This window comes from Microtus ochrogaster, unplaced genomic scaffold (assembly GCF_000317375.1).
Source record: "Microtus ochrogaster isolate Prairie Vole_2 unplaced genomic scaffold, MicOch1.0 UNK100, whole genome shotgun sequence".
Classification (NCBI taxonomy): Eukaryota; Metazoa; Chordata; class Mammalia; order Rodentia; family Cricetidae; genus Microtus; species Microtus ochrogaster.
This window is the reverse complement of record NW_004949198.1, coordinates 313401-324288: the sequence shown is the minus strand read 5'-3', so window position 1 is coordinate 324288 and position 10888 is coordinate 313401. Positions and strand designations below refer to the sequence as shown.

Genomic DNA, 10888 nt, shown 5'->3' with positions numbered 1-10888 from the left:
AAGAAGAAACAAAAGGAAGGAGGGCCTGAAATATGAGGGTGTGATGAGCCAGGGCATTGCTTCACTAGTGGATGAACATAAACCAACATTAGCGACAGGAAACACCTGTCATAGCCACCGGGCTAAGTAAACCAAAACACAGCAAAACCCTGGGCAACCCAAGCATAGAAGGTGACAGGTCAGAGCGAGCTTCCTAGAACCCTTTTACAATTTGGGGAGTTCCGATCTACACTTTATAGTTCTGTGAGATCAGCCACATCTAATATGGAATGAATGAATTCTAATCTAGCAGAGATGGGAATGAAGGAGGCTGTAGAGCGGAAAGAGGAAGAGATTAATGTAAAAGAAACAAAGAAAGGCAGGAAAGTAGAGTATGCATGTGCACACACACGCGCGCACACACACACAAGTTGAGAAAAACAAATGTTTAAATGTCAACACTTATAATTTACATGACTGGACTAGGTTCCCTTTTCAAGGTGGAGTTATTTATAATAGTTTTTTTTCTCTTTTCTTTTTTTTTTTTTTTGTTTTTCGAGACAGGGTTTCTCTGGAACTAGCTCTTGTAGACCAGGCTGGTCTCTAACTCACAGAGATCCGCCTGCTTCTGCCTCCCGAGTGCTGGGATTAAAGGCGTGCACCACCACCGCCCAGCTTCTAATAGTTTTTTTTAAGTCCTAACTGTATACTTTATAACTAATTTAAGGCCTATTACGAAAAGTTAGTGGGGTTGGACAATGGTGGTGCACATCTTTAATCCCAGTACTCAAGAGGCAGAGCCAGGCAGATCTCTGACTTTGAGGCCAGCCAGGTCTACAGAGCAAGTTCCAGGATAGTCAGGGCTACACAGAGAAAGCCTTGTAATGCCTGTGTTACTCTCTACCGTACAGTTCATGCTACTATGCTGTGCGCGAGCAGGGCAAGTGGCTGGAGATTAAAGTAACACACAAGAGACGTGGGCCATTCGTGAGAGGAGAATGTTGAATGCCATTTATTCAAACTTAGGAAAAAAAAACTTATATACCTAGCTGCTGCACAATGGAAATCCCCCCCCCCAGGCAGGTGGGAATTACCAGGCTCAAGAGTAAACAAAACTTCTAAGCTAACCACCAGTGAGGGCAGAGGGAACCCAAGAACAAACGGGATGTTTAGCCGGAAACTTCACAAGACATTCGGGCAGAAACTGTTCTCCAGATGAACCCCGGGAGGAGGGGTAGCCTGTGGGCCCTACAACCCTATCTAGAACAACCAAATAAAAAAGAAGAAGGAGAAGGAGAAGAAGAAAAGAGGTGTTAGCATAAAGATGGCGCGGTAGTTTGAATGAGAGGAGCCATTAGAGACTCACATGAATGCGTGACACCAAGTTAGTCGACTGCTTTGGAAGGACTGGGAAGTGTGGCCTTGTCGGAGAAAGTGTGTCTCTGGAGATGGGCTTTGAGGTTTCAAAAGTCCCCCCCACACACACACCTCTACTCTCAGTCTCCTGTCTGCCTGTGAATTAGGATGCAAGCGCTCAGGTACTGCTCCAAGGACCACGCCTGCCTGCTACCAAGCTGCCCACCATGATGATCATGGACTAACCTTCGGAAGCTGTGAGCAAGCCCCAGTTCAAGTTTCCCTTTTATAAATTGGCTTGGTCATGGTGCCTCTTCACAGCAATGGAACAGTAGCTAAGATAGACGGAGAGCGTATACTAAACAAAGTTAAATATCCGCTCTGTAAGAGAAAACCTAAGAGGAGAGAGGCTTGGAAGCAAGGCACAGTGAATGCTTACTGTGGAGGCCAGAGCCTCTGACAAGCACCCTACTCGAGACCAATGAGCAGAAGGTGACAGAAACTCAAGAAGAGATCTGCAAAATGACCCTCACAACATTTCATAGCATGTGTGCATGATCCCAAAACTGGCCGCTGAAGCCAGACAATGACAGTATCAACTATCCTTCCAGAATTGGCTGGCTCGGTGGGTTCAAACTTGGCTGACAAAACTGAATTAGTTCGAATTAGCCAACATGCAGGTAGGAAGTTAGGCCTGATAGTCCCAGCAGGCTCTACGATCCCTCTGTCATGGCCAGGCTTACAAACCAGCTTCTGTTTTACCGAAGTCCTCTTCCCAATCTCACCCCGTCTTTTTCCGAGACTGCTTTAAGATGGGTGGCTTGTGACTTAGGAGGTGACTCGAGAAAAAGAATGGCAAACAGATGTGTGGTCTGGGAACGAGGGAGCACCAAGCAAAGCCCTGTTCTGCAGCTTCTTACCTCTCTGCTTAACTGGAGCTGGGTGCCACCAGAGCCTTCGCGCCCGCTGTGCGCCATGACATCTCCAGAGCGCTCACCACAGGATTCGCCAGTCGGCTGGTGTGTTGTTTTTGTAAAGACTTGGGAGTCCAATATCGGGGTGAAAATGTGATAGATCAAAGAGGCAGCAGAGGGGTAACCAGTTGACCTCTCGCCACACTTTCCAGATTGAAAAGACCATGAAATCTCTAGTTCCTCCCTACTCCTTCCTGTGTGTCTTCTCTATCCATATTCCTGGCTTCTCTATGACTAATTCCAGTCAGCCAGTCACTAGCTCTGCCCCCTGATTCAAGGTTAACCTTATTAACACAGTCTTAAGGTGACACGGTGCAACCAACTATCCCACAACACTCACATGCTGCACACTTTCCTCAAAGAATTTCTTCCAGATCACTCTATACTAGCATCCTCTGAAGGCCAAGAAGTCAGGGCAAAAGTGGACCACTGCAGAAGTAGCTGGAGTGACAATTATTCCTAAAGATGTGATAGAAAGCTTAGGAATGTTCCAATCAGAAGCCACGTGAAGGAGCCTTCAACATGTTCACTGATAAAATGAATGAGGATACATATACAATGCACACACAAACACACACATACACATGCAAGCAGAGGTACATGCATACACACATATACACATGCACAAGCTCATACATGCCCGTACACACACACATATGTATGCACAAGTACATGTTCGTAAACATGTACACACAGTAATTCCTCTGCAAAATTGGACTTATCTGGTAATTGTTACTGAATCTTTGGACCTATAGGAACTTCCCACCAAAGATACGAAGAGATTTTCCAGAATGCCTCGCCCAGCAACTTGGTCCCTTTGCTCGTTATTAAATGTTACTTTAATATTGGCACAAAACTGGCGGTGTGAGCCAGAAGAGATGGCTCAATGATATAGGTGCCTGTTTGACCTGAGTTCAAGTCCCAAGATGCACATGGAAGAAGGAGAGAACCAACTCTGTTTGTTTTTGTTTGTTTGTTTGTTTTGGTTTTGGTTTTTCGAGACAGGGTTTCTCTGTGGTTTTGGAGCCTGTCCTGGAACTAGCTCTTGTAGACCAGGCTGGTCTCGAACTCACAGAGATCCGCCTGCCTCTGCCTCCCGAGTGCTGGGATTAAAGGCGTGCGCCACCACCGCCCGGCGAGAACCAACTCTGGAAAGTTGTCCTCTGACCTCCATATCATGTGTTCCATGGTGTCCACGTGTGCGTGCACACACACACACTAACACGTGTAAAGAGCAATCGTATCGAAGAGGGAAGCACGAGAGCGTGGTGTGCCTAGTGAAAGGATGCACAACTGTTTACGCTGCAGTAACAATAGATCCACTGCACACTGCACAGCACAGCAACTATAGATAATAAACACCCATGCTCTCGAGATGACCACTGCTGGTTACTGTTCTGGCTGCAGTTTGAGGGTACAGGCCATCATGGCGGGGAAGGCATGATGGTAAGAGTGTCAGGTAGCAGGTCACATTCTGACTGCAGTCAGGAAGCAGAGATCAGTGGTGGTGGATGGCTCACTTTCTACATTTTATTTAGCCTGGGAACCCAACCTACCTTTAGTGTGGGTCTCCCTACACCAGTTAAACAGTTTAGAAACTCCTTCACAGACATGCCCAGAGGGCTGTCTACTAGATGATTTAAGGTCTTGTCACACTGACAATATTAACCATTATATGACCTGATGTGGTTTGAATAGGAATGTCTCCCATAGACTCATGTCTTTGCATGCTTGGCCTATAGGAAGCGGCACTATTAGGAAGTGTGAGGCCTTGTTGGGGGAAGTGTGTCACTGTGGGAGCAGGCTTCGGGGTCTCATATGCTCAGATTATGCCCAGTGTGGTACACAGTCTCCTTTTGCTGCCTGAGGTCAAAATGCAGAACTCTCAGCTCCTCCTCCAGCACCGTGTCTGACTGCACGCTGCCACGCTCCCCACCGTGATGCTACGGGACCCAACCCTATGACACTGTAATCCAGCCCCAATTAAATGAGCATGGTGTCTCCTCACCCCATAGCAACCCTAAGTAAGACAGAAACGTAACTAATAGGTGGTAAGGAGGTGGCTGGGTAGTTGGCAGCACCAGTTCCCTTGCTCAGTTCCTAGCACCTATGTAGCTGCAACTCCAGCCTCAGGGGATCTGCTGCCCTCTTCTGGCCTCTGGGACACTGCATGCATTTGACACAGATACACACAGAGACAAAAACATTCGCATAAAATGAAAAGTAAGCCGGGCGGTGGTGGCGCACGCCTTTAATCCCAGCACTTGGGAGGCAGAGGCAGGCGGATCTCTGTGAGTTTGAGACCAGCCTGGTCTACAAGAGCTAGTTCCAGGACAGGCTACAAAACCACAGAGAAACCCTGTCTCGAAAAACCAAAAAAAAATAAAAAAATAAAAATAAAATGAAAAGTAAATTCAACTAATTGAATTTTAGAAATAAAAAGAAAAACGGTAAAATAGAAAGTCTTTGCAGGAAGGGAGTGAAAGAGAAATCCTGAAATGCCAATATAAGACTGAACAAAATCTGCAAAGGGTGGAGGGTGGGTGAGAGGCCACACGTGGAAACCAGGACGTTTCAAAGCCTGGGTTTTGAAAACAGGCTTAAAGGAGATCAGGGCTCAGAAATAAAACATGGCTGGTGGTGTTGAGGGTGACTCCGAGGACTGGTAAAAAAAAAAAAGTCAGAAATTTTCCCTAGTGCCAAAAGTGCGACTTTAGAATGGACACGGAGTTAACTGGACTGGCCAGCAGGTGGTGCTAGTGTGCCATCTGCGACAAACTGGGTCCTAAGGCGGCTTCTTCCAAATGAACCTGCAAGATATGGGGGCCCAGGAAAATTCATGGAAATTTGAGGCTGTCTGTTTCTCCCGTCACCTTCTTGGGTCTGGGTAGCCCAGGGCTTTGGCCACTGAGAGGCGCTGCTCTCCAGACCAGCTTCCTGCCTGCCTATTTGTCAGAAGTGTGGTTCCATTCAGGCAACAAAGTAACACGAGTGGGAACTAAAGTAAGAAAACTGAAGTCCCTGGCTCTCCGGTCTCAATACGGAGACCCTGCAGCTATTTAGGGAAACCGCACAGGGAAATCGAAGGTAACGCGAGAGCAGGCAGGACAGAGCCCCAGAGCTCCAGTAGCTAACTTCAGCGGCATTCAAAGGCTCTCTCTCCCAAAGGTGACGACCTTGTCAGCCAGCTAGTCTCTGTGACAAAAATAATATACATCATCAACCTATGGGAAGGGTAGCCCGTTTCTGCCTCCTGGGTGCTGGATTACAGGCGGGCCGCCATGCCTACCCAGCTTTTACACAGAGTCTGGGGATGAGCTCCAATCCTCATGCTTGCACAGGGCACATTGTACCATTGAGCAATTTCCTCAGTTCCCTGTAGAATGCTTTCAGTGTCTACCAAGATAACCTTATTTTATAGTTTGAGATGTAAATAAATCTATAAGTAATTTCCTTCATAATTTTAAAATACCTTTGCATTCCTGGGTTATGTATAACAATATTAAATGCCTTTGTGTGCCTGGAGTAGACCTTCTGCAGTCCAAGCACATGCCTAGCGTTCTATTGGGTTGCAAACGTTGAGAGTTATTTGCAAATTTCACATTGCCATTTACGGAGCTAAAATAGAGCTGGGAGGTGGATGTGTTAACTTTTGGGGGGTTCTAGAACTGGGATGGCGTTAGGGTTAGAAGTCCTACATTTATTTCTGTGTACAAGAGTAAAATCTATTTGGCTTTCAAGAATTTCCATGTGACTTTGCCATCCGTCCACAGCCGTATCACAGTGTGATGTTTGTGGAGTCCCTGTTAACTGATCTTTCACACTGTCTTAGTCACGGTTCTATTGCTGTGAAGAGACACCATGACCACAGCAACTCTTACAAAGGAAAATGTTTAATTAAGGCTGACTTACAATTCAGAGGTTTATTCCATTATCATCATGGTGGGACATAGCAGTGTTCAGGCAGACATGATGCTGGAGAAGGAGCTAAGAGTCCTCCATCTTGCAGGCAACAGGAAACAGTCTGAGACAGTAAGTGTGGCTTGAGCATGTATGAGACCTCAAAGCCACCTCCACAGTGACACATTTCCTCCAACAAGGCCACACCTCCTCTAACAAAGCCACACCTCCTAATAATGCCATAATAATGCCTAATAATGCCCCTAGAGCTTACGGGGGCCAATTACATTCAAACTACCACACATACTTTGTACTTTTGTCAATTCAGTGTTAGTAATATGTATTTCCTCAGAAAATGCACCATTTGTAGAGTTTCCCATAATAAAAGCCTCATGTGTTTGAATTTTATTATTAATTTATTTTATGTGTGTATGTTGTCTACAGATACTTCTGTGCACTTTGTGCATGCCTAGTGCCCACAAAGGCAGGAAGAGGGCATTGCTTACCCCACAACTGGAGTCACAGATGGTTCTGAGCTTTTGTGTGGGTGCTGAGATCCAAACCTAAGTTCTCTGCAAGAGCAACAAGTGTTCTTAACCACTGAGACATCTCCATGACCCATTTTTGATGACTTTTAAAGCAAATTAATGAATATATATACCAGTCATTTTAGTTGTGAATAGTGATTTGATTTTATTTTTTGAAACAAGACCTCATGGCCAGGCCTGTAATCCCAGCACTTGGGAGGTAGAAGCAGGTAGATATCTGTGAGTTGGAGGCCAGCCTGGTCTACATAGAGAGTTCTAGGACAGACTGGGCTACATAGTGAGAGCCTGTCTCAAAAAAAAAAAAACAAAGAAGGAAAGAAAATCTCACTCTGTAGCCCAGGTTAGCCTAGAACTTGAGATCCTCTGGCCCAGTCTCCCAGATACCTCACTGGGCTATAGTGTTTTCCTACACATTTAACATAGTTTTAGCTGGATGATCGCACAATTGTGGTACAGCTACTGAGGAGGCTGAGGCAAAAGGATCTCTTTATCCATGAAAATCAAAATAGCTTGGGCAACATAGCAAAAGTTCATGTCAAGGAGAAAAGAAATATATTTATACATATATACATGTATGTATGTGTGTATGTATGTATACAAATATATGGTTTTCCCCTTTTCACACTTATCTTCTTTTCCTTACAATATTTCAGAGAAATTTGTCCATTGTTCATACGTTTATTCGGAACCAGTTGTCAAATGTTACTTATTTCATTTTCACTGTTCCTTAAGCATCTTTATTTCTACTTGTGTCTTTTTCCCCCTCAAAGGGATTGCTCATGCAGCATTCCACCACGATCTCACACAGGTTCCACGGGCAGCATTAATATTTTGCTAATACTTCACAAGTGGGATGCATGCAAGTTGCATGGGTGGCTTCCCATTTCCTGGGAACATGTGAGCAAGCTTCTGTTCATTCCAGAAAGGTCACTGACAACAACCATGAAAATGATTCCACCCAAGTCTAGCTTAGTGAACCAATGAGTTTATGGGGATCACTTACAGGCACGGGAGGACCCAGAGGCAGCGCCCTGTAAGCAAAAAGCCCACTGGGCATGCGCATTGACTCATAGAAGCTGCCCTCTGTGTTGCGCAGGCAGACCCTGCTGCCTGGACAATCTCTCCTTTCCTGAAACTATTTACAGTTTTCATAACCCGCGGAGGAGCTGCGTTAATTTTGTAACTTTCTGGGCTTCTGGTATCTACTCATTTTGGGGTGAGGGGGAATCCCTAGACAAGAAGCAAGGCCTCCTTCCTTCTCTAGGAGAGAATGCTTCAGTTTTGAGGGAATATGCAACTGTTACTGGATTCCTTCCTCAAAAGCAACTTTTGATAAATTAGATGGGAGCAAGAATCTGAGGACAGTGCATGATAAAACTGTGTGAGCAAGGGCTGGAGAGATGGCTCAGAGGGTAAGAGCACTGCCTGCTCTTCCAAAGGTCCTGAGTTCAATTCCCAATAACCACATGGTGGCTCACAACCATCTGTAATGAGGTCTGGTGCCCTCTTCTGGCCAGCAGGCATACACACAGACAGAATATTGTATACATAATAAACAAACAAACAAACAAACAAACATGGATTAAAATAGCTCAAAGAAAGAGACTGAAGAGATGGTTGTGTGTGTGCGTGTGTGTGTGTGTGTGTGTGTGTGTGTGTGTGTGTGTGTGTGATAATTTGCTGCAGAGGAAGCCACCCCAAACAGCCAACCCTTTTTCAGATAATGAACTCCAAAAGGTAACCCAGCCAGGGCTGCCGCTGGCACACAGTCCCCTACACAGGAGCCTGAAAGACAACCCGTTGTGCATGCTCCCAGGCTAAAAGGGACAGGAGGGAGAGCCCATCAAGGGACCAGCAAATAGTCTTGAGTCAGACACATCATGAATTTATTTTTAAATAATAAATAAACGACAAAGGAAATACAGGAAAGAAAACATTCATAAATTCAACTCACTAAAGTGCTTCCAAACATAAATTCAAAAGGACCAAGAAATCAGGTCTGACCTTCAGACAGTCCTCAGATATTTAACAGTTGCCTAAACATGGCTCCAGATGATCTCAGAGGAGGGGAGGGGTATGGTTTTCTTTGCTGTTTATGCATCAAATATCCAAGGGCTATCACGTGATACTCAGAACACAAAATTACTGTGAGAACAAGAATGTCTAAGAGCCGGTTACAGGAAAAGTGATACAGCATTCATTCATTCATTCATTCATTCACTATCTGTTTAGAAACTTCTGGTTTGTAAAACAATTGTATTCACACTTGTAATCCCAGCACTGGAGAGGCTGAGGCAGGAAATCATGAAATTGAAGCTAGCCTGGGCTGCACAGCAAGACCCTGCCTGTCTCAACAAAACCAAACCAAATCCAAATATTCTAACTTAGAGTGAAGAGGTAAGACCAGTGCTCTTAATGATTGAACAGTATCTCAAATAATGTAGGTAGTAATAGTCTCTCTCTCTCTCTCTCTCTCTCTCTCTCTCTCTCTCTCTCTCTCTCGGGTCTTACAGAGTCCAGGTGGACCTCAAACCGAGACGCTCTTGAACATCTGATTTCTTGTGTCCACCTCCTGAGTGCTTGAGTGCTGGGTTTACAGGTGTGCGCCACCCACATCTGGTTTATGTGGCGCTGGGGATTGGCTTCAGGCCTGTGTGTGTGCTGTCAACTAAGCCACGTCTCCCTCCATCCCTAAAACTACCTTTGAATTTCAAATCTTTCCTGCTCAAACTCTACAACGGAGAAACAAAATTTTAGACCAAATTGACTGGTTCGAGAGGTTATAAAAAGTGTCCTCCATTCTAGAATTCCATGGACCGTTCCCTAGATTATCATTTATCCAACATAATGCTGCCTTTCATCCAGGTGTTTCAGGAAGAAAATCAAACTGAAGGTGTTTGTCTTAGACCAGTTTTGTCTCCTAAAAAATCGCTGGTGAGAAATATGCATATATCCAGTTTTGTGGGGAAGGGAGCAATCTGTTGGCCTCATGAGGCTCCCAACTTTGGGGGCTGGAGCACCTGCTCCCCTGGGGCATGGGAACATCCCTGAGCACTGGACCCTGGGGACATTTTCTTTGTCTCCTGCCTGGAAGAGCTGGACAGGTCGATGGCAACATCTTCCAAGCTGTCCTCAGGGTTCAGGCTCATGTTGCCTGGGCCCCCTTCAAGTCCATCCTGACCCTTACTAGTGCCTTCCTTGAGGTGATCAAAGCCCCAGAGTCCTGCCAACTTGTCTTCACTTTCTGGTTTCTTCATCCCTGTCGACTTTTTATGCATCCCTGGAAAGCAGAAAGGAACAGCAACAACAACAAGTTTTGATTTGTTTTGGGACAGGATCTGTCTGTGTAGTCCTGACTGTTTTGGATCTTGCTATGCAGACCAGGCTGACCTCTAACTCACAGAGATCCGCCTGCCTCTCCATCCCAGGGACTCAGCTCAAAAGCTTGTGTCACCATACCAGGCTCAAAAAATATTTTTAAACTCAGCAATTAAGTGCATTCCTTCCTTTTATCACTGTTCCTTCTATCTTTAAAATTTTTTTTGTCAGTGTCCCTATAGGGCCTAGGAGAGCCACTAGGGTGTTAACTCTCAGCACTAGGGCTTGGAACTGTCCACCAGTTGTCACTCTTGCAAAACTGCTTTGTTGGGTGACACGGTGATTTCACGTTTGTTTGGATAACAAAATGACCCTAGATCAGCACTAAACCCAGTGGCTTGTGTGACTGAAGTCCCGTGCCAACAAGCAGCCCTATTTGTGTGATTTCGGAGGACTGGGCTTAGCTCTCCATCCCCGCTTCTCTCTAATCTTTTCGGTCCTTAGGCAAAGTCTAGGCTGTATCTCCGGTTCTCAGCACAGCACGTTGCCAGAACACTGTTTGCTGAGCTTTCCCCACCTAAAACCCCTCTACGGTCCACCTAATTAATTTTCTGGTAGTGATTATCTTGGGACCCAAGTCTGCAAACTCTGAACCCAAACAGATCAGGAAGGGGTAAGCGCACCAGAAAGGGCACATTTGCTAAATCAGGACCAGGACCTGGCCTGTTATTTCCGCAGTGCAAACAGAAAGGCATGCCCTAGATTCTCCCTGCTCGGCACGGCCCTATTGCCCTGGCACTCTAAACTGTCTAA

At 45.6% G+C, this 10888-nt stretch overlaps 1 protein-coding gene across 1 annotated transcript in view; it reads right to left on the bottom strand.

Moving 5' to 3' along the window:
- Positions 1 to 9744: 9744 nt before the first annotated feature.
- Vsx1 (visual system homeobox 1) overlaps positions 9745 to 10888 on the bottom strand; it is a 5560-nt gene continuing 4416 nt past the window's right edge. The window contains exon 5 of the mRNA XM_005371229.1: positions 9745 to 10037. Within this exon, the coding sequence (XP_005371286.1) occupies positions 9745 to 10037 (293 nt within the window). The remainder of the gene's footprint in view (positions 10038 to 10888) is intronic.